Source organism: Ricinus communis, chromosome 8, assembly GCF_019578655.1.
Source record: "Ricinus communis isolate WT05 ecotype wild-type chromosome 8, ASM1957865v1, whole genome shotgun sequence".
In the NCBI taxonomy this organism is placed as follows: Eukaryota; Viridiplantae; Streptophyta; class Magnoliopsida; order Malpighiales; family Euphorbiaceae; genus Ricinus; species Ricinus communis.
The window spans coordinates 18,973,094-18,997,262 of NC_063263.1; the positions used below are offsets into that span (position 1 = coordinate 18,973,094).

At 32.3% G+C, this 24,169-nt stretch overlaps 2 protein-coding genes across 2 annotated transcripts; one reads left to right on the top strand and one right to left on the bottom strand.

Moving 5' to 3' along the window:
• The first annotated feature begins 4,569 nt into the window (after nucleotides 1-4,569).
• Nucleotides 4,570-9,671, top strand: LOC8287639 (probable transcription factor PosF21). Its single transcript, XM_002529433.4, has 4 exons — nucleotides 4,570-5,946; nucleotides 6,618-6,750; nucleotides 6,979-7,063; nucleotides 9,044-9,671. The coding sequence occupies exons 1-4, from the start codon at nucleotides 5,267-5,269 to the stop codon at nucleotides 9,421-9,423; spliced, it is 1,278 nt and encodes a 425-aa protein (XP_002529479.1). The 5' UTR covers nucleotides 4,570-5,266; the 3' UTR covers nucleotides 9,424-9,671.
• A 1,444-nt stretch (nucleotides 9,672-11,115) lies between these two features.
• On the bottom strand, nucleotides 11,116-23,647 carry LOC8287640 (electron transfer flavoprotein-ubiquinone oxidoreductase, mitochondrial). The gene is made up of 17 exons (XM_015725573.3): nucleotides 22,866-23,647; nucleotides 22,208-22,314; nucleotides 21,461-21,542; nucleotides 21,276-21,384; nucleotides 20,060-20,106; nucleotides 19,874-19,948; nucleotides 19,046-19,162; nucleotides 18,363-18,431; nucleotides 15,270-15,362; nucleotides 14,940-15,042; nucleotides 13,895-14,019; nucleotides 13,662-13,711; nucleotides 13,476-13,542; nucleotides 12,963-13,042; nucleotides 12,696-12,824; nucleotides 12,550-12,616; nucleotides 11,116-11,609 (listed from the first exon to the last, which is right to left on the bottom strand). The coding sequence occupies exons 1-17, from the start codon at nucleotides 23,376-23,378 to the stop codon at nucleotides 11,526-11,528; spliced, it is 1,917 nt and encodes a 638-aa protein (XP_015581059.1). The 5' UTR covers nucleotides 23,379-23,647; the 3' UTR covers nucleotides 11,116-11,525.
• Between the last annotated feature and the right edge of the window lie 522 nt (nucleotides 23,648-24,169).

Consider the following 24,169-nt stretch of genomic DNA (forward strand, 5'->3'; position numbering starts at 1 on the left):
TCCTGATGGCTGATAGTGTTCTGGTTTGGTTGAGTTTTAAGTTTGGAATTATCACATATGGTGTGTATGCTAAGGTGGATATGCGGTGATCTTAGATTGGATAGACTTGGTATTGAGTGTATTAGAGATAAGGTTGGGGTCCTTTCCATTAAGCACAATTCACTGAGATGGTTTGATTATGGGAATATGGACTTGCTGACTTGAACACATAATTTTTAGTTTAAATCCGTTTGAGCTCCAATTCTGAGAAGTCTCAAGTATTGTCAAGGCCTTAAAAGAAACAACATTTTCAATCCCGTCTGAAAATATGTGTTCAGCTCCGGGCCTTGAACATGTCTATGTGAATTAAGGTCTTTAAATGCTTCAGGTAAATCGGGGGAATGTGAATTGAGAGGTCTTTAAACGCTTCAGTCAGAAAGGTAAATTGGGGAAAGTGACCATAGAGTTTGGATGAGGAGCTCATGTTCAAGGCTCCACTTTTTCTTTCCTATGAATGGAAAAGAAAAAGGAAAAAAAAAAGTCAATGAGGGGAAATGTAGATCTAAGCTCACACGGAGAAAAGTTGTTAAGAATGATTTAGTGGTCTGACGTGGCGCTGAAGATATAGTAGTCCAAGACGGTAAGACCGTTTTGAATGGGAAATGAAGAATTCATTTGATTGGTTGGCTCCGCTTAATTGAGTTGAGTTTGGACAAAGGATCAATTTGCCCATAGAATATAGAATTTATATTTAAGAGTGCCCTACATCCAATTTAAAACTTTTCAATAAATAACTCTCCTTAATTTGTATCTAAAAAATTAAATATATTTAATTTAAAATTCTTCGGCAAATAGTTTCTTGAATTTATTTCGATGATCAAATACATTTAATTTAATTTTTTTAAAATAAAATAACATTAGATCTTTAGATTTTAATTGAATTATAAAAATTAAAATAATATTTATGTTATTAATTTACCGATACGACGTGTTATATATAAATATATTTAATAAATTTTAAAATTTAAATTTAATTGACTTAAGAATAATAAATTATTTCACATTATTAGTGACTATTTTTTTAATTTTTATAAATAAAAATATTTATCAGATAATTTATTTATTATTATTTATAACTACAGAAGAATGCGTTATCTTCAAAATTTGATAATACTTTTTTATAAATAACCAACTCAGATTTACACGTGGGTAGAATTAAAACTGTTATTTTCCAAACCATTGTCTTTTAACTTTTTGTTTTAAATTTTTAATTTCTATTTTTAAAGAAAAAACATTTCTCTTCTATCATTGTTTTTCAATCAAGTGTTAAAAGTCAACATCTCTTAAACTTGGACTGTTCTTATCCCCAACATCTTCACATGCACATTTGGTTTGAGTGATTAATTGACTATTTCCAGGCTGTAGAGAAAGTCAAGTTTTGATCCTGTTCATGTTTCACATAAAGTCAAATTTAGACCCCTATTTGGTGTACATAATTCACTTGAAATTACAGATCTTTAATTTTAATAAACTTGATCATAATTGAACCAAAATCTACTAAATAAATACATCAATTTCATAAAATAAATTCTAATAAAGTATAAGTATAAATTTATTTCGCATAGGACTATTAGTTTTTTAACAAAAAACAAAAAAATCAACCAATAAATCAAAATTTTAGTAAAAAAATTAGCAGACCAATTTTGTTATTAAACCAAATTGCAAGGATTCTTATAGGATTGCATAATATAAAATAGTCATTGCTTTATATTCATCATAAATACGATTATTTATCTAGTTAATTCCATAATGCTTTTAAGGTATAAAAAGTTTCTCTTTCGTTTTCTTTGAGAAAACATAAAAACTTTCTTTAATTGAAAGGATTCTTATATTAAAATGAAGGTCCCCAAAATAGATATATATATGTGAAAGTAAATTTTTTGGGGGTAAGAAAATTTATTAAGCTAGTGTTAAATTATTACTATTTATTTTTATAAAATGGAGTTAGTTTAATAATTTGCTAATTAATATATTAAATACATCCATATAAATTAATATTAATATTACTAATATTAATATATGCTATTTCTTAGAATAAAAAACTATTTTTAGTTGAGAAATAAGTCATTTACTAATTAAATTTCAAATTTTTATATAACAAAAAAAATTTAATTTATTCTTCTTCTTTGATAAGAAGTAGTAATTGCATAAAATTAATTTCAATAGGGATCCACAATTTGAATAGAAAACGATATATATATATAATATTTTGAAACTTAAAAAAGAAAAAAAAAACTCCATTACATAATAGTACTAATAATTGTCCTATCTTATCATGTATAGTAGTAAATGAAAATAATTTCTTTTATTACAATTCTAATTTTTCATATTAATTTTATAATTAATTGATTAATATCATTTTTTTTACTTTATTCAATACTGATATGAAATTGAAATTTTAGTCGAAATATAATTAAATGGAGCCGTAAAAAGTAAAGAATCTCTCAAGACAAAAAGAAAATTGTTGATATTCCAAACGTTTGTGATGTCTAACATCTTTACTGATGGTGCTAATAATGATAACTGAGTATTATAAACCATTTTGTTATGTCCAAAAAAATAGAATTGACCAAATTTATATTCCAATACAACTAAGAGTCTTAGCGGTAGTATCGCGATCAGACTTTATTTAAATAGCCTAACCTGAGTTAGGATTTTTGTGGCAGTCAATAAGAATAGTTTTATTACAATTAGGACGACCTTCAATTATAGAGTCCTTCTCTTAGTAAGACGAGAAAATCTTCGATGTCTATATAATGAACCATAGTACAACTATTACATGTACAAGTTATTTTATACACTCATTGTACTTAAACCACTCTATCACATATCACTGACTTAATCATCGGAGTAAATGGCCAGACAACCCGTATAGTGCTTTTTAACCGTTCTTATAGATATTCTGGAGATTAAATTAGTCTTTGGAAGATCTTGTTAATGCTCAATCATTGACCGAGTTATTACAACTCATATTAAATAATTAATCTGTGGAGAATTGTACAAAGTAAAATTTACTTTATAAGTAATTATCTATTAGATAATTAGTAAGATTCTATTGTAATACTGTTAGAAGCATAGTAGAAAAAAAAGTAAGAAAAAATAAAAAACTACCGTAGAAAGAAAAACTTCAATCTCTCAATAAAATAAATTTTTAATCTCTTTGCTCTATAACAACCGGAGAATTTTTCACTTATCAAGTAAATTTGTTCCTAATCTAATTATTAGTTATTATGGTTATAAGATATAGTTACTGTCTACTGTATGTTTTTATTTTCTTATTTTATTGGCCTTTATTCTTGTGGATTGATGGTAATACAAGAAATATTTATCTTATAATTTTTATTCTTTTATCAATATTCAATATATTTTCTTACGACCATACAAAATTATTATATCATCAATCTCCATTCTAATTATTTTTTTTATCAATCAATTAAAATAAAACACATAAAAACTATTTAGTGTAACGAAATAAGTTAAAATTATATTTATATAAAAAATATTGTTATTCAATTCAGCAACATAAATCTTTTTAGCAATTTTCTTTTTTGTTGTTCGTTATCAAAAAAATAAATATTTTTAAGCGATAAAAAGAACCATATTTAGATTTAGATTTAGACGAAAATAAACATCAGTAATGAATTACTTTCCTATATTTCCAAGGTACAAAAAAATCTGTTACAACTATGTCCTCATGAATGGTAGTTTAATTAATAAGTGCGTTTTGCTTGGAATATTGCTGACTATAATTTGACTTATATTTACCATTTATACAGATTTACCAATCTCAACATATATGGTTTGTTTTTAATTTTCCTAAAATGCAATTCAAGATAAGTAAATTTGACCAAAATGCCACTCATTGTATATGTAAAAAAATAAAAATAAAAAAAAGAAAAACCTAAATATTAATTAAATTTTAAATTTTAAATTCTTAATAATTTTATATTTTTAAAATAAATATCTATATTTTCAATTTGTTTTCAAAAATATTTTTAGGAGACAATTTTATAATTTTACAATAAAAAAATACATAATTAAATGTACTCATTAAAATTTTTTTAGATCAATATGAAATTTTTATTCTAAATTTATATTGTTGATATTAAAATTTTATATATATATATATATATATATAAATTATTATCAAATAATATTTTTAAAATAAAATTAAAAACTAAGATTTATTTTTAAATTTTTAAATAATTAAATAAAATTGTTAAAACGTAGCAAGTTAGATGATTTAATCCGTAATTGGATCTAAAAGAAAATCAGTAAATTAAACAGACATACGTACACATACACCGCACTCAATCATTGCCTTTCTTGACATGGCAGTCACTGTCCAAAACCGCACGTAATCGACTATCTTATCCAGTGCATCACAATGTTATACACTCATTGCTTCTAACATATTGTACATAGACATGTAGCTCAGTCAAAGTAAATGTAGAAGGACATCTTAGTCCAGAAAGTACAACAAGTAATCTCCCCACAGCAAGAAGCTTCTCTTTCCATAAATGTAAAATATTATGTACGTAATGTAATATAAATATAAAAATGAAGGTGGCGATGGTGATGGTGATGAGTGGTGAAGCATTGTGAGCATGTGATTTGATGAATTGGATTCTTGTTCTCTGTTAAGAAAAAAAAGCTGCTGATTCTTTTTTCCTTCACTTTCTTTTGTTTGCCATTAAAAAAAAAATTCAAAAAAAAAAAAAAAGAGATCTAATTTCTCTGCTATAAAGTCAGAAATAAAGAATTCATGTCTGATTTTGCCTTTAAAGTCCTCTGAATTTTGCATCCTAAGAAAAAAGTTTTTTAATTTTTATTTTTTGGGTTAACCTGTATTGTTCATTTCTAGGGTTTTCTTTATTGTAACTTAAAAAATGCTCTCTTTGTGTAATTTTGTGCTGTTTTAGATCTCCATTTGTTTCGAGGGTTTTGTTGCTCGATCTGTTTATCTCATGTTTGAATTGTAATCGTTCATTTAGGGTTGTCTCGTATTTTGTTAATTTTTGTTGGATTATAGCTCATTTTGGTAGAACTTTATTATTGTCTGTGTTCTAGGGTTTTCTTTTGCAATCCAAAAATTTGGATTTTTTAGTGCTGCAAAACCTTGATATCTTATTCTCTTTATTTTAGTGAAAAATCACTACTTGGATATTGTGTTTCTGGGTTTGTGCTAGTTTTTTTTTTTTTTTTTCTTTTCTTGAGATTTTTCTAGATGGATAAGGATAAAGGTCATAGTGGTGGTTTACCACCACCGTCAGGTCGGTTTTCTAGTTTTTCACCAACTGGAAGTTCTTTCAATGTGAAACCTGAGCCATCGTCAGCCGCTGCATTGCCACCTATAGCTCCTGGTTCCAGTTCAGACCCTAGTCATTTCGGTCATGGATCAGATTCTAGTCGTTTTAGTCATGATATAAGTCGAATGCCTGATAACCCACCTAAGAAATTGGGGCATAGAAGAGCTCATTCAGAGATTTTGACTCTTCCTGATGATATTAGCTTTGATAGTGATCTTGGTGTAGTAGGTGGTGCCGATGGACCTTCTTTCTCTGATGAGACTGAGGAAGATTTGTTTTCAATGTATCTTGATATGGATAAATTCAATTCGTCCTCAGCTACATCTGCTTTTCAATTAGGGGAGTCATCAATTCCGACACCAGCAGCATTGGCATCGGCATCAGCACAAGCGCCTGCAACAGTTGATGTGGGTGCTGGGCCTAGTGAAAGGCCAAGAATTAGACACCAACACAGCCAGTCAATGGATGGCTCAACCACTATCAAGCCAGAAATGCTTATATCAGGTGCAGAAGAAGTCTCTCCTGCTGATACGAAGAAAGCTATGTCTGCCGCTAAGCTTGCTGAACTTGCTCTTATTGACCCCAAACGTGCAAAAAGGTATCATGTCCTTATTTATTTGCTTATTGTATAGTCCATCTTTAAGGTATAGTGAGATTGTATCAGACTTTTAGTGCCAATTTTAATAGTAGCATTTTTCGTTAACTAGTAAATATTATTTATTATCAATGACATGAAAGGATCATGTACTCTCAGGAGTGGTAGGGCTATCAAGTAAAAAGTAAAAGTCTTTCTTGAAAGTTAAAATGTTTTTTTCTTCAATGGAAGTTAATTGTTTTTTAAGTTTGTTCTTTTCATTTTATTTTATTTTTATTGGGTCTCTTCCAGTATATTGGTCGTCAAAACAATAGTCTTCTCAGGTTTTGAATTGTATTGTATTTGCTTAGCACAATGTGTTCATCAGAGAAGTTAGGCGTGACTGGCTCGTGAGGTGCCCATCTTAGGACCCAGAAATTGGAATGGTTTTGTATGCTGTCGATTTTCTGATTTTTAATTAATTTCGGTTTTCCTTTTTTAATGAATAAATCCAGTTTGGTTCTCTGTTAATGTGTACCTATTGCATTGTCCTTGGCCACTGTCAAAGGATTCATCTTTCTCTTCAATCCCACCCTTCAATTATCTATCTTTCTTGCAAATTTCAGGATTTCAAATGGCTACTTTTTGCATGTTTTCAGAATAACTGATCATGCGCTTTTCTCTACATGTAACAGGATCTGGGCAAATAGGCAATCAGCTGCAAGGTCAAAGGAAAGGAAGATGCGGTATATTGCTGAACTTGAGAGGAAAGTGCAGACACTGCAAACAGAAGCAACATCATTGTCCGCTCAATTGACTTTATTACAGGTAATTTGCTTCAGATTAACACACTACATCTTTTATTGGTGGATTAAATGCACTCCTTATTTGTTGGCGAATGGCATCCGCTCTTGAATTGATCATTTTATGCGTGTATCCTATATATTCTGTTTGTTTTGCACTTGTTGAGTTACTAATATGTTTTGGTCAGAATGTATGTTGCATGTCCTTTTAGAACAACTGATTTAATAGTTTCTGCGTGGTTCTTTTTGCCAGAGAGATACAAATGGCCTGACTGCTGAAAATAGTGAACTTAAATTGCGCTTGCAAACAATGGAGCAACAGGTCCACTTGCAAGATGGTTAGTGTCTAATTATCCAATTTATGAAGCATATTTAATTCCTCCATTTCCTTGCTAGTTATATATTTATTTCTGATTTTGAGGGAAGAATTATTTGAAACACAGATATATTAGGAGTTATCTGACCTTGGATTAACAATATGATATATTTTCTTTTGGATATTTGAACAAGAATGTGAATCATGATGCAATACAATTTGTCTCACGCAAGCAATTAAACAATTTGGTAGAAGGCTCTAATAAGGAAATGCTTGTGCTATGTTTTACATCAAGCTGTTGACATGTTCCTGATTGTGTTACTTCTGACTCTCTCTTCTTTCTTTTCCTTTTAACTTATTTATATATTATTTTTCTAACTCTTAATAGAATCCCTAAAGTGTACTGGTATTCTCAGTCAACATTATGATGTTACTTTCTTGTTTAAATTTCCAGCTTTTAAGGTTTTATTGATGCGTGCGCATTTGATATGTAAATTTCTTTTGTTTCTTGAGCATGGAGGATTATAAACTTGTTTTCAGAAAGTTATGATTTTTGAAATGTGAAACTTCATTTAATATTTTTGTTGCCTTCTCCAAAAAGAATGGCACTTGTTTTGTATCTTCCCTTGCCTTTATAAATGTTGAGGTCAACTTATGGTTTGTGTTCGTCTCCTAACCTCTTCCATATCTAGATAGTTGTTATTGGAAATATGCACAATCTCATGTTAATGTTAGATATCTTTCTGCATTATTTATATTTGGGTCTTAAATACTTGTTCTTTTGTTGGTAATATTTGATGTTATACTTCAATAGAATGTAAAAATATTATAGTATACTAGAAATGCATTTTACTACGTGAGGATAACTAAATTAGAGCTTCGAAGACACTGCAATATATATATGGCTATGTAAGTTCTTTATAGCTACTTTTAAGGGATATAATAGTCATTGTGAGCCATGCTATATGGGCTATTTTTTTGTTTTCTCAATCTTCTATGCATGAAGTTATGTTTATGATATATATATATCCAAGGAAACCGAAAACCTACTTTGATTATAAAACCAATTGTAGCATAAACTTACTGAAAATTGTTACTGAACGGGATTTATTGAAGATTTAATGTGTATTCCCAAAATTTAGTATTTTCACTTGCTTTTTTGGAATGGTAGATCCTGGATCCAAAACTATTTGTCTAAACCTTATTGCAATGTTGCTACAAGATTAGTGCCATTTTTGTGAAAAGAATTGGGTTTGTGTAAAACTCTCTCTCCTTCTTATGCACCTTTATGTGCGCAAACTCAAAAGAGGTGTTTCTGCATCAATAAACTACCAATCTGATTTATTGTGCCAAACCTTGGCCATTTTGTAATTTCAGATATTAAGAAAATTGTTGATCTTTATTTGTCTGAATTTATGTTTGTTGGCATTACTTACAGGCTTTTTGTATAATTTACACGAGCTTATCATGTTAGATTTATTTTATGTGCTAGCAACTTTTCAACTGGAATTTTATTTTCTATTAGTTTAAATGCCATGGATAGAAAATGAAACTGCAAAACTCTTTTACCTTGTTCTTTGAGACTTAAATGACTTTTCTTTCAATCTCATTATCTGGGTGATTCACATTCTTGTAGGCTTGTAAGGTAGGCTTACTTGAGTTATTTATATGACTAGAAGCTTAAGGAGAGTTAAGATAATCTTTGATTGTTGGCATGATTGACTTAATTATTGACTTGTAATATAAAGCAGGCTTCTGGAGTTTCACATACTTCTATTCATAAATCTTGCGTGATCTCTGTATGGTTCCAGTAGTTCAATATACTGGAGATCTGGTCTTGGCATGGAAATTTTTTTCATATAGCTCCAGATTCTACACATATCCTCATTAGCATATATAAGGATACAAGTGCTTGTTTTGTGCATTAATCTAGCATCTACATTCCATCTTTTTTCTGCTTTTGTTATCTGGCACGATAATAATGTTTTTGTCTTTCTTATAGCATTAAATGATGCATTGAAAGAAGAAATTCAGCATCTGAAGGTGTTGACTGGTCAAGCTATGGCCAATGGTGGACCTATGATGAACTATAATTCCTTTGGAACAGGCCAGCAATTCTATCCCAACAATCATGCCATGCACACACTATTGACTACCCAGCAGTTTCAACAGCTCCAAATTCATTCTCAGAAACAGCAACATCAATTTCAGCAGCATCAATTGCATCAGCTTCAGCAGCAACAACAACTGCAGCAGCAACAGCAACATCAACAGCAGGAACAGCAGCAACAATCTGGTGACTTGAAGATGAGGGGAACGATGTCTTCTCCGAACCAGAAAGATAATTCGTCAGATGTTAATTCTACTTCAGCGAATGAGTGAGAAGGGATGGCCTTTTGAGCATTGTACAAGGGTCTCGGCTTTTGTATAAAATCCTAGTTTCAGTCTGCTGTCAGATAGGATGATGCCCTTAGTCTTTCTTTCCTGTCCTCCAAACCTGTCATTTTATTAATTTTTTTCCCGGTCTGTTTAGGTGTACACATTTATATTACATTTATTTTAGGCAGTTCTATATTCTGAGAATAGTTTGAGACTGGGTTATATTATATATACGGGTTATAGTTTATGTATGATCTTTGTTGTGTTCTTATATATAATCTTTAATGGGGATTTGTTAAATTCCAAATTTGGAGGTTTGTTGACGCCCACTACCCCCTCCCCATATGCCTGTCGATTTAATAACTAATAATGCTGATTGTGTTTGATCACCATACTTTCTGTCATTAGTAAACCTTAATTAGCAGTAGTTCTTTTAGATGTTTGGATTCTTGGAGACTGGCAACGCACTACTGTTGCTACTTAAAGATCAATAGCAATTGTGTATTGCCGATAATTGGATTCCATATTCATACTGGTGTTTCAGTGCCAAGTGGTGACAAAGGTGTGAGAGAAAGCACTTCGTTTTTCTAGGTGCCTACTGTCAAACTTTTCTGAGTTTTTTAGATAACGGATTAAAATTATTAGATCTAGTCCTTCCTGGATGTAATTCGCAACTTGTCCAGCTCAGAGTTGAGGGTCAATAAAAGTTTGGGTCCGGTTTCTAGTTTGATCGACTATTTCATCAAACATTGAAAAGTAATTGCGGGTTTGATGTGTTTATAAAAGAATAAATATAGGAAGTCCAACTCTGCATCTAGTTGTTGGGTCAGTAGTTTGATTCAAATATAGTATTAAGTGTTGATTCAAATATAGTATTAAATGTTGTGTAAAACTAAGTGCTATATTATGAGAAGTCGGTGGGAGCAATTGATAGAATCCATGATTTGCTTGCTGGACTATGATTATGAGCTATTAAGCTATGGCCTGACTTTGACGACATCAAAGCCTTGAGTAGAGGAGATTCAGTTCGGTTTCATATCGATTCGGGTTAAGAAGAGACCCTTAATCAGCCCTCTTTCCTCATGGTTTATTGGTTTGTTCACGAACCGCAACCCTTAACTGGTTTGGTTGTGAATTTGAACCAGGCTGGTTCCACCATCCTCTCGTTACCCAATGGATACTTCATGTTTTGCAGAGGTACAGACAAAGATAAAGATTGTGGATCTGACTGGATATTCAGGTATAATGAACACAATGAAACTGAGGCCTATTTTTCCTCCATTAGTTGGTTGTGCCTCTAAATCACTTTGGGGAACAAATTATCTCCCCTTTCCCAGACGATGAAACTGGAACTGGACTAATAAAAATACTAGTTGTTTACCATGGAAATGTCTAATTGACTTCAGTGGGTCGTCAAACCTATTTTCATCAAGTGTTTATTGCAAAAATTTTACAACATGAATTGCAGGCTTTAATTCGCAAAAAATCACATTTTTAATTTGGTGTTTTGAATTAATGAACCTTCATTTGAAGCTGCTATCAAAAGTCCATTTATGTGAAGAAAACTCAAGTGTCCATGTCTACACAGAATTTAATGCCTCCAGCCTTAGCAGAGTTTTGTGCTGTGAAAGAGAGATGGTAGCTCCTAATTTCAGTTTCTGGACTTAGGCCCCTTTATTATGTAACAACAAAAGGTTAAAGAAAGAACAGTTCATTTATTTATTTTATTTTTTTGCACCATTTACTATGTCCTATAACAATTTTCTTTCCCCCAATTGTAGGACAAGAGGCATGTAAAATTGTAAATACATCAATAAGGCTCCCAGCCCCTATGTGAGGGCACATCTGCTGGTCTTAATTGATGATAATTTCTGCTTTGCCCATTAGATTTCACCTAAGCGATTTCCCCATTTTCATTCCTTGATGCTCTCTCCATTTTAGTATGGCTGATGCTCTTCCACTATCCATTGAGTTGATGGTTATTTGTCAGATATTGCAGAGAACTTCTCATGTTGCTTTTATTCTGGAGATTATTGTATCTCTTAAACGCTTCTTCCTAATAAAACATGATCATTTGTAATGATGGTAAGTACTAAATACTGAATCTACATGATTGTGTAGCCTGGGCCACCTCCCCCTTCCGGCACTGTCCACTCAATGTTTTGCTTTGGGTCCTTGATATCACATGCCTGAAACAATACTCGAGCAAAGTTAATGTAGAAAAGAAAGACAGCAGAGCTTGGAAGTCTGAACTTTACTGAGGGCAAATTCCTTCTACAATGTCATGAACTGAGTGAACTTTTACAAAGTACAGCTTATTGTTTCACGGTTCACATCCTCATAGTGCTAATCCGTGACATAATGATTTAGGTAATTTGGAATTGACAATAAACATCAGAAGTGCATATGCTTGAACTCTATGGGTAGTTGCAAATATTGCCATTTCAGATTAAGAAACCAGGTTTCTAATGCGCTTGCTATCCAATAAAAAGGGACTGTAAGTGTGCCAGGTGTATTGACTGTGCAAGTCGCACAAAAATACCGGCAACGATGCAGGCAATGAATTCAAGTGAAAGGAAAAGACAAAAGTTGTTATATATAAGAACTCATGCTAGGCAAGGGACTCTTCCAGGCAAAGGTGCTGCATGCAAGACATACTTAAATTTCAAATTAGGTGGCTGATCAACTAGCATGGAAGCCTATTCCAAATCACTACTAGACAAAACAAAAAGGAAAGGTTCCCCTCCACGAGTTATTTCAAGTACATTTAAGCAAGGACCAGTCATGTATTAGAAACATGACTATTGACATAGAAAAGGATAACTGAATGCCTGCCGCAACTACTACAAATGGCTTAAGCAGGTAGTCTCTGATAGCCAACATGCTAGATCCTAAAAATGCTTGCATTAGTCCCATATTGTAGACTACATAAACAACTTTCTTGCTTAGAGATCCATATATTATTTCCTTTATATTCCAGGATCTGGATACATTTGACTGCCAACGAATCTGATTTTGTATGTGCTCTAGACATCTTTTGCTATGTCTATTCATTATTAAGCATATGCATGATCTGCGATGTTCAATACTCAAGGAGTTGTTTCTAAACACTAGAGATCTGAGCAATACCTTGCAATGTAGACAATTTTGAGCATTGATATGTAACTTCAGCTGACCCCTTTCATCTGATACGTACCTGCATTTTGAACAAAATCAAAGGTCAATTATTTGTACAAGGAAGCTTAAAGCACAAGCTATAACAACATGCACATTACTCATAAACACGTGCAGGACAATATCGCGACTCTGGTCCATCATATTCTGGCAAATTTACAAGCTCAGGAATCTTGTGGTTCCTCAGATAAAGATGAGCTGGCTGATCGTGTTCATGATTTGTGTTGCTCCTGGATAATCAAAATAGGAAAAATGAATAATTTATGCCGTTTAAGGAAGGAAAATTAAGATGAGTTAGAGGATTTCCTACAAAATATATAATACTTGACAATTGAATGGAATATTAAGGAGTGTTTATGCTGTGAAACCTGTGCAAAGAGGTTGGTACATCAAAAGATAAAACTCCATCTGGTTTTGGATATTCTACAGGAGAGTGTATTTGTGCAATCTGCAAATCCACAGACACTGATCAGCATTTGTTTGCAAATAGATGTAATGCTTTTTCTTTTCTTTTTGCAAACTATTAGTCCATATTACATACTTATCAGGTCTGGATTATACCTGAGAAAAGAATATGGAAGATTTAACATTTATGTTTACTCTTCTGATGGATAAAAATGAAAATTGCAGTTGCAATTATTATCTGCCTCTACATCAATTTCATGAAATCACTAAAAAAAACATGATAATAAAATGACAAACTTAAGACAGTTAATAGTTATAACTTTCCATATTTTATTCTTGTCTTATAAAATAAATAAACATACGATTCTTCAAACTAGTCCATAATCTATGACTTTTCAACTATTGAAGAAATTGAATTATTATCTGACAGTTGACATAGTAATTTAAGCACAGTATTTCTAAAAACATCTACTTACTTCTGTTGCTTCATGATCAGGTTTCCCATGTTTCAGTGTGAAGGGGGACTTTCCTTTCAGTATGTAGCTGTAAGGAAGAAAATTCAGCCATATGACTTGAAGCAACATATTATATCAAGTAACTAAGCAATCTTCAGCCTGTGAAAGTAATAAATGGGAAAAAGTTCATGAAAATTTGGCTCTTACTGCTCTAATGCACATATTGCCATTCCAGGAATAAGGCCATGCTCAAATGCCTACAAAAATAAAATCATCTTTCAGCCTAGTTATCTCTTGAGCTCCAAACTAGCAACATTTTCCACCAATGAAGAAGCCATGACATCTCAATCATTTCCGCAGTGGACAATCCATGCATCGAACATTGAAAAGAAAGAGTTTATAGGAAAAAGGAAGAAAAAATAATGGACTGCATTACTTACAGGTCGGTAGTTGCGAGCTTTGTGGAGCTCTTCCCATATCCATGAATTCCTTAATTTTTCCCAATACAATTCCAAATTTGAGCCATCATGAAGAGCACCAAATGCAGCTTCTGCAGCAAGCATTCCTGTAAAATAGCTAAAGCAATAAACACCAACTCCAAAAAAAGATATTATTGCTGAATACAGATAACTAGTCCGGGATCCTATAATATTCTTGCCAGTATTGCTACTTAAGGCGCACATGAGAATGAAAAGGAGCATCATCAATTTTGAAGAATATGATTGTGAAGTTGAATTAAATGACCCTAACGATGATTACCAACCATAGCCTATTACTCTTGTGGGATTGGCACAGTAATGAATTTTAACCCACTGTGGCTACTGGGCAGGTATCTCTTAAAGGCTAAAGCACAAATGGACGCTCATGCACACTTAGATGAATGCACACAGAAGACAGAAAAATCAAGCATAATAAGAGAAAAAGCTAAAAGTTAACTTTCATTATTTGTAAGAGTATGAGACAATTATAAGTAAAACTTGTTTAAACAGGACTAAAGTAAGATAATAGAGCTTTCTCACATTCTTTCCAAAACTTTGAAAGCATTAAACAGATACAAAAAGTAAACAAATTAGCATGACTAATCCAAAGAACTATGATGCCAAAGAGATGGTGCCCCTCATGTTATCAATGTGAAAAATGTTTCCAATGGCTTCTTTCACATACATGACAAATCTTCCTATTTATTCTTCTTTCTCTATCAAAATTTTCAGGAAAGTATCCAAGAGAAAAGACTAATTTTTATGCAAGACAAAACTAAGTACTTACCCTATTATTTTCCTCTTTGAGAAAAGCATGCACAAAAATAATTGAGAATAAAACTAAATAAACATATGATCTGCCATCAATTTAATTTCTTTAGCTTCTGTCTTCAATATGATATTATTTAAATCATTTAAAGTAAGATTGCACTATTTTTTCTTAAACTAATTTGAGTAAGGGAAACGAAATGAAATTAAGCTATCAGTAACTGTAATGAAACTGTACCTGACTTCATAGCAGTATGTGTTCCCTTTATTTTTGGTACATTTAAGAAGCCAGCTGAGCACCCAATAATTGCTCCTCCAGGGAAAACTGGATACGGAATAGACTGAAATTTAACTAGCATCAAATTCATATTTGTACAGCACTTAATAACCAACAGTGGAGTAATGCTTTAGCATTCTAATCCATGGTTAAATGAACTCGGAGTTGGATCCTTCCATTATCAACAACATAAATTTGGGAGAACTTCATGATTCCGTGGTTTCAAACATATATAGCTCAATTTACTCTAAATATGACGTGGGCATCCATAAGCAGTATGTACTAACTCACCTGAATACCACCTTCATTTAAAGTTCGAGCCCCGTACTGAATGACAGTTCCTCCTTCCAGAACTGATTTGATTGCAGGATGATGCTTAAGTTTCTAAGTCCAAAATCCAATAAAAGGAAATTGAGTAAGATTCCAAATGGTTATGATCCATAGATGAGATAATTAATACAACAATGGACATCAAATTGGAAACTTTTTCAACATAATCAACCAACATAATATTAAACAATAAGCAAAAGTGCCAGTAAATCAGCCCAACAAATGCCATTAATTTTATTTAAATCCACTAGGAAAGGCAAATGATCCACACTGGATATGACATTGGATCAGATGAGTTCATAGAAATTGGCCAACTGCTGGTGTTACTACCATTGCAAAACTGCATTTCGATATGGATCTATCACTTAAACATAAATAACCAGGACCGGGACCCTATCGAAGTTTGACAGGATAAGTTCTTTCATTAAATTGTCCATTTGATTCTTTAGGGCTAGGTGTCATGAAACTTAGGCTTAGAGGTTGGCCAAGTGAGGCGGGCTGTAACATAGGGCTGTAAATGAACTGTGTCTCTTGTAAACTATTTGGAGCTCGACTCGATAAAGATTTCTTTGAGCTCACTAATGGAGGCTCGTTAGTGTTGACAAATCCAGCTCAACCTTGTCAATACCTCATGAGCTCATGAGCTGGCTTGTTAATAGACTCGTGCGCCTACTCGTAAGCTAAATAGTTAATGGACTTGTCAATAGGCTTGTAAAAGATGCAGATATATGATTTTTATATTATAATTATTATATTTTCGTGTATGTATACATATTTTTACTCAATTTATATAAAATTTTCTTAATTATATTTTATAATTAATTTGTATTAAACATTAAATGTTTACAATAGATATAATATTTGATTTTGTTAAATAAATCAACAAAATTCAAAAAGTTCAAGTTAAGTTCAAAATAAACTTTAACGAGTCAATATCGAAATAAGTTCGAGTTCAACTTGAGTTCGTTTCTATTGAACTCGAGCCGAGTTTGAGTTTGTGCAGAATAGTAATGAGCCAAACTCAAGCTTATCAAAGTTATGCTCGGTTCGGTTCATTTACATTTCTATACATCACTCTATAGATATAAATAATTTCTCGCCTCAGAAAATATTCATGCTAAACTTTGTACCAATCCCAAAGGTGAGAACATCCAACACCATTAATGATCTAAGAAGAAAAAGTATAGAATTGCATAAAACAACTCCCTTTTCATTTTTTATTTCTCTTTCTCGTTGTTTTATTAAATTTCCCATCAAGTGCTCTCACCAACAGTTCATAGCATGCCACTTCTATTGTAAAGGTGGTAATATTCGTGGATGGTGAGAAGCAGGTCATGACCTGTTCAGAGGATGTTCTAAGCTACCATATTTCATTGTATCTCAATCATGTAACCCAGTCTACAAGATTAGATAAGAATCCCAGCACCAGTTCTGGTAAAAAGGGAAGTAGTTAGCCAGAACACTGAGTAAATACTAATTCATTAAAAGTGAACAAAGAGTGAGGGAATAGTTCTTTGAACAATGTACTTCCTTTTTTGCCATTCTCATTTCAATCTTTTATTTTTCATTATTCCTAATTCCACTTGATGAGTTGATGTGGTCACATGAGGACAATTATGTAAGAACGATCACCGCCCCCCACCTTTTTTTTTTTTTTTTGTAACTTCGTATTCACATATATCATATTACATACTTTACACTGCTTTCCAATATGTGGCCCTAAATTACTAGTTATTACGTTTTGTAACGAAAATATTTTACATTTTATTATATACATATAGAAAAAGTTTTTAGAAAAGGTTATCGCAGATTACAAATACTATGATTTATTTCAACATAGTTTCTCATAAAACTTTTTCACTCTTAAATTCAGTATTTTTCTTATTCAGTTTTAAAGTTAATATAATTATAGTTTCATTTTTAATAATAAAAATATTATTACTATAGATACTACTAATATACTTCTCCACAAAATCTTATTTTGAAATATTATTAATATTTGCTAGTAACTTATATCTAAAATTACAGCGATACTTCAACTTCTAAAATGAGAAATTCTCACAATTTTGTTCATATATCAAGCATCAATCATTTTACCTATTTGCTGTTAGGTTGTAAGTGAATAGAACCCCTCACACAACCCCCTTGTCTTCCTCTCTTAGGATCTTTGAACAAACACATTGTAAAGGTATTAAAGAAAAATGAAAGTAATATATATTATCTATTAATAATGACTTGTGTGGTATGATTATTTGATGGAAATTCATAACCTCACAAACAATCTATAATTAGTTGTATTATATTCATTGGTAGATATTCATAATCTCACAATAAAATAGCATCAGAAAAACTTTAAATTCGATGAAAATATTTAATCATCTAATCAAATGAGTGAGCAAAATTAGTACTTCACCAATCTATTTAAATTACAAAATATAAAACTAAGCTAACAAAATAGTGGCATGGTTTGAATTTTGTGTTAAAGATAAGATGTAACATATAATTGTAAGACTGTAGTATTCATAATTTTATTAATTTTAGGATTGCCGATTTGCATTTTCAACATTATATAAAATAGATTTTTAGTTTCATTTATTTCTTTTTACTGAAATTTACTTATTTTTCATTAATGGTAATCATATCCTTATCATTAAATATTATAATAGTGAATTAATACTTTTCTCTATTGAGAAGTGTTAAAAGTTAAAAAAAAAAATATCTAAAATTCTTTTGATAGTCAAACCAGTAGCATATGTGCAGGATATTATCTAGTGTGCATAATTCTCACATTGCAAGCAACTACAGTTTAGGAGTTAAGGACTATTACTAGAGCCTGGCTATTCCATAACACATTTCATATAGCAACTAAAAAAGGATGGTATTCTTTCCAAGCTATACTGGAATGCAGGGGTGCTCTGATAATGCGCCCTGTACAGTGACCAGAGGGAAGTCTAGAGCAGATGAAAAAGACTGTATATCCACAAGGTCAGAAAAATAAAGAAAAAGAAAAGATGCACTTGTTGTGTCGCCAAAGACCTATAAAATCTACTTTACCTGGAACTCATCATAAGGGCTTAAGTAAGGATTGCGATAGTTCAAAGCAACCACTAGGCCAATTGAAACCTACATATACAACCCAGTAAACAATACAATTAATGGTACATTGAAAAAGAGCACGATGAATGACTCCACAACAAGAAGCTTTTTGAAGTATAAAACTAATCAAATGATGCTTATAATTTGAAATTTAACATGATGTAAGAGTTCAAAGATTTCATTAAAATTCAGAAACTTAAATATAAATAATTGATTGATGAATACAAATACACTGAATCAGTTCCAACAAACATATTAAAAAGTGGGATTTCAAATACAATTTCAATATGACCACAAGTACAAAGGTTCCCCAAAGGATATAATACAGTAACAAGTCTATCAGAATGCAGGGATCTAGGAGGTATGATCAATCAAATCAAAATTTGCAAGAACAGAAACTCGAATCCTATTATGCATCACAATCCTGGGAGCATGACAATAGAATTAAATCTGCTGCCTAGGCCATAAAAATCAGGAAATAACAACGAAACAAGATGACAACTATGCATTTTAATATTCCATCATATTACATATATGATTACACAAGAGCAGGTGGGAAATCAGTACTAATTCCCATAATCAAGCAAACAATTGGCTCCTTGTGAAATAGGGAGAAGTAAGGCAGAGGAACCTTTGGTTACCTGGTTATCTTTCATGTGATACAGAAATGAGCCCCCATAGGTTTTTGGATCCAAGGGCCAACCTAATGTGTGAAAAACTGCACCAGGTTTATGCTTGCTCTCATCAATTTCCCAAACCTGATCAATAGCGCAAAAGAAATTCTCTGAATATGGTTGAGTGAACATTATATGGACTAAAATACATTTACAAAAAGAGTTATCTTCCAACAGAAAATCTTTCACAACAAAACACGAAACATAACAAACCAACTATAGTAGCGTGCAACTGTAACACATGTTACGTTACAAATTTTAGATTTGTCATTCGAAAGAAAAAACATGTTAAGTTTTGTCTCAAAATCCTATTTCACTTTGTTTTTTTTTTCTTTTCCTAGTTAGAAGAGTTTTCCATAGGGACGAACTGAAGGTAACTCTATAAACAGGGGCCAAAACTTGTTGGCTGCTACTAATACGAGGCACTTTTGCCCAAATTAAGTGATTTTCCCAATAAAAGTACTTTTGGCCAAGCGACGGAGCTTTCACTGAATGGAGGAAAAATAAGTTGGCCCTTGGTTTTGTGGAGGACATTGTAGTTAATCTTGTTCTAAAGCAGAGAGGACAGACATGTCTAGAGAAAGAGAGAATTTATTGGGTGTCCGGCAGGACTCTGGTTTTCTTTGATAAAGGATCTTGTAGTTTGAGTAGCCCTACATGCTCTTAATTCTGTATTCGTCATTATTTTATTTTGTGAGGTTTTTACGGGCAGGATCTCTTCAGTGTGATTAAACAATTACAAGTTCCAGAAAATCAATCATGGTAGAAGATAAAAGTTACTTGAAAGTAGGTCACCTCTTTAATTCCCAAGGCATAAGTCTGATGCTGAGCATTCACCTTTTCTCTCAATTTGTACTTTTTGATTATTTTCTGTTAGAAAGAACATTGACACCAGATGTTAGCATAATCGTTAAATGACAAAGTTTAAAGGTATAGAATATATGCATTTAAATGTAGCAACAAAAAGAAATTCATGCTAACCTCTGACAAGGATCCTCGACAACCTTCAGCAAGAAGTGTTATGCGACCTGCATATGTAATTCACCCAGATAATCACTATGTAAATGCTACAGTAACTGATCCCATGTCACAAGAAAACTAGTAATTCTTGACAGAATTGCACCATATTCAAGGCCGTCTATAACAATGGCTCTTAACAAGAGACAAGCCAACTTTGCATGCAGATCAGATTGCAGATATGATTATCACTCCACTAGATAAGCAACTTATAAGTAGCACAAACATCTTTGTTTATTGGAAAACTTAAATGGTCTGCCTGCTCATGGAAAAGATAAACTAAAAAAGACAAAACAAGTACATTTGAATGCAGCAGAAGATACTCACAAGGGACAGAGGTAACCCTAAGGTGAGGATAAAGGTAGAACTTCATAACCAGCACCATTTTTCTCTTCATGCTATTAAGGCAAAAAACTGAGAAACTGCTGATAGAAATACCAAAGCTCTCAACTTGCAGACATGAGAGCAAGCATTCAAGGGTAAATGGTCACAGGTCAGTAAAACTAGCCACTTGGAATTCAAATTTTCTGAGTACAGAACAAAGTTCTGACAAGAAAAGCACATGAATCAACCACCTTTCTTCTTTCACAACCCTGATAGATGATGAACTTCAAGAAAAAACATTTTTCTGGGACTGATTCATTTTAAGGGCTTTACTAGGGAAAATGTCGGCAATTTTGTAGTGGCTCAACCAAGCCCAATGCATCAATTATACCAGTTTTATTTTCAGAGGTGTAAAAAGTATAAAGTACAAAGATGTGATACTCTGATTCTTTGAAGGAATTTAAATCACATTGGAATATTGCTTTACAATGTGGATATACATCACCTTGAAAACAAATCCAGGAAATACTACCCAAAATCCACTGATGTTGTACTTTCTCATTCTCTCATAAGTTGACCTTCCAGCATCAACTTAGCAAGTCATACTTATGTAATTATACAGTAACATAATTTAGGTCAAGTATCAAATCACATTGGTGCTGATTCATAAAAAACCCCCATTCTTTAGGCCAATCTAGCTCCAAAGCTAACAAATTTAATAGAGAGCTTGAGTATTATAATTGGACAATGTTGCTTCTTATAATGACATAGTTTGCAAGCATGCTTTACAGTGGGAGCCAACTATTACACCTCAAGAATTCATAATAACATACATGAAGGAGAGAGAGATACCAACCTTTTAATTCTACACCATGTTGAAAATTATCTTTCTTGGAGCCATTTTTGGAAATTCCCATATCATTAGTTCCAATGCCAACAACATTGTTGGTCTCATTGTACAATATCTGTCAAAATTGCACATCTTGTATACGAATACTTCTAGCAATAGTATAAGCCATTTAATATCAGAGCAAAACGTACCTCACTAGCAGCAAAGCCTGGATATATCTCCACTCCAACTTCTTCTGCCTTCACTGCCATCCAGCGCACTAATTCACTTAAACTGCACCAAAGTAGCCATAATAAAAAGCTCTTTCTTTCTTTTCTTTTTTCTACCAAAATCTTGAAAAAGTAAGTTTACTGATGGAAGGTGGAAATCAAAGAACCATAAAAGCATGTTGACTCAGGAGTTCATATTAGACAACACAAGGATGAGAAAAGAATTCCCCAATATCAGTTTTATGCAAGAACATTTGTTTCAAAACAGAAATTAAAAAGAAAAAGAGACAAAAATGCCATGTTACTCCATTTTTAAGTAAGAGTCATGTAGTGGTTCAGTCATCCAATTACAACATTCTTTCCATTCATCATCCCACTGATTTATGATATGTTATATCTCCAGAATAGACCAGCGTCTAGAATAAAACTGAATTGATCAGAAGTAAATAAAGTCTAGAATGACTATAATAATTGTAAGCTATCCGACACAGAATTATACAAAACTCTTCTAAAGTAATTACAAACTATGTATACCATAAACTGGTTATTTGCCTAGCAAAATCATGAGAACTCAAGCTCCAAGAAAGAAAACATGATAAAATCTGAATTCTCCAGATTTTAGAGATTCCCTATGGAATTTGGGCTAGCTGTATGGATCATCATATCTGGATATGAGAACACTTTTCTCCCACATGTACTATGCAGGGCGCAAAAGTAAAACATAACCACCTTATAACATAGTTCCCCTTGTTATCAAAAGGAGATGGAAGTGAATATGCACGATCCTCTGTAAGAAACCAAAACTTGTCTGAAGAAGTGGGGACACTGATTGGTGCCTGCAACCAAACTTTGACAAAGAACATAATTAAGAATCAAGAGATTTGTGGTGATACAATTAATAAATTCTACGTGCTGCAAATTACTTCACCAATACCTAAAAATCATCAGAGACAGACTTCTTGCCTTAAAATACTTTGAGATTAGAAGCCACATGAATAGATATCAAATCCATGCACAGGATATGCGAGAATTAATAGAAGGATTACACAGCGCAAATTTGAAACTCAAAGAAGTTTCTTGGAAACAAATGATTGCACTTATTCAATATTCATGACGATTTTCACTCCTGCAGGAAACTGGAGAAACATGAAATACCCTAATTCATAAATTCTAATCATCCAGACTGACAAAGCATCCAATAGAGGAATAAACGTTTTGTCATATAATCGACGCCAGCAATGCAGCGAATGTTACCATATTGCCACATCATACAGTTAGTAACTTTTGTATCTTACTCATGCTGACTAGTATAAAATACTCATATTTCTTTCAATAACATTGCAAAGAAATGCAAGTGACACCATAAAGGGAATTCAAGAAAAAGCACCTTTTCCTGTTTCCACTGTGGGATAAGTTCATCAAGTGCACGTGGATCAAACACATTTCCTGATATAATGTGAGCACCGACTTCTGCACCTTTCTCAACTACACAAACTGAAAAATCCAAACCCCTTTCACTGCACAATTGTTTCAATCTTATAGCAGCTGATAAACCAGCTGGCCCAGCTCCAACAATGACGACATCATATTCTATGGACTCTCTCTCAGGTTCAACACTAAAACTCCTAATACAAGATCGATTCCAATCACTATTCGTCAAATTAACATAATTTGGCATGTACCCAGATAAAAAAACACGGTTATAACTGGTTTTCGAGTCTAAAAGACTTGAACTTTGATTAAAACGGAGCAAGTGATTTGAAGTTTGAGACTGATATGGATTAGAGTGAAAGTGATTATTTGAAGATGTGTTTGAATTGGAAAGATGAGTAAAAAATGAAATCGGAAAGGAAGATTTAGTATAATTAAATTTAGAGCGAACAGGGATAAGTCTATGCATGACTAATTGATCAATTGAATACGATGAGTAGGATTGAGAATTTGAGATACAAAGCTAAGTTTGTTATGCTTATACAATGACAGTATCATATATTACACACAGAAACTCGAGCTGGAATCTCTATCCAATACTAACATGTAAAGTAGACAGGTGGCAACAAGAAAATATAAATGAAAACAAAAAGTGCTCATGCAGTTATACTTATCTTTACACAGCAGCAGCTCTTAAAAGGGCAAAACGCATCCGGGAGTGTAAATTACTGGATCCGAGCTGAGCTTTTCAATTTTCAGGCTCGGCTTACAAAATTAACTACGCTCGAGGTTGATAATATTTTATTTTTTAAAGTTCGAATTTGGTTCGTTATAATTTTTATATACTTTGAATTTGATTTGAGTTCGATATTATATATATGTATATAAACAAACTGAATTTGAGCTCCGCTCCTTATCAGCTTAGTATTTATATAAACAAGCTAAGCTCGATCTCAAGCTCGATTCAATTTCAAACTAGTTAAGTAAATTCGAATTTAAACTCGTTAAGTAAACTTGATTTCGAACTCATTAAGCAAGCTTGATTTTACTAAATATATAGTTGTAAATTTTATAATTATAAATATATTATACACAAAAATAAAATATACGATAAATTTAGAAACCATTATAAAAAATAACAATTTAAAGGTCACTTTTAGCAACCACAATAAAGTGGTCGCGATTTAGTTACCATTTAGCGACCACTTTATTTCCATTTGGAGACTAAATCAACCTTTTCCAAATTTACGACCACATTTC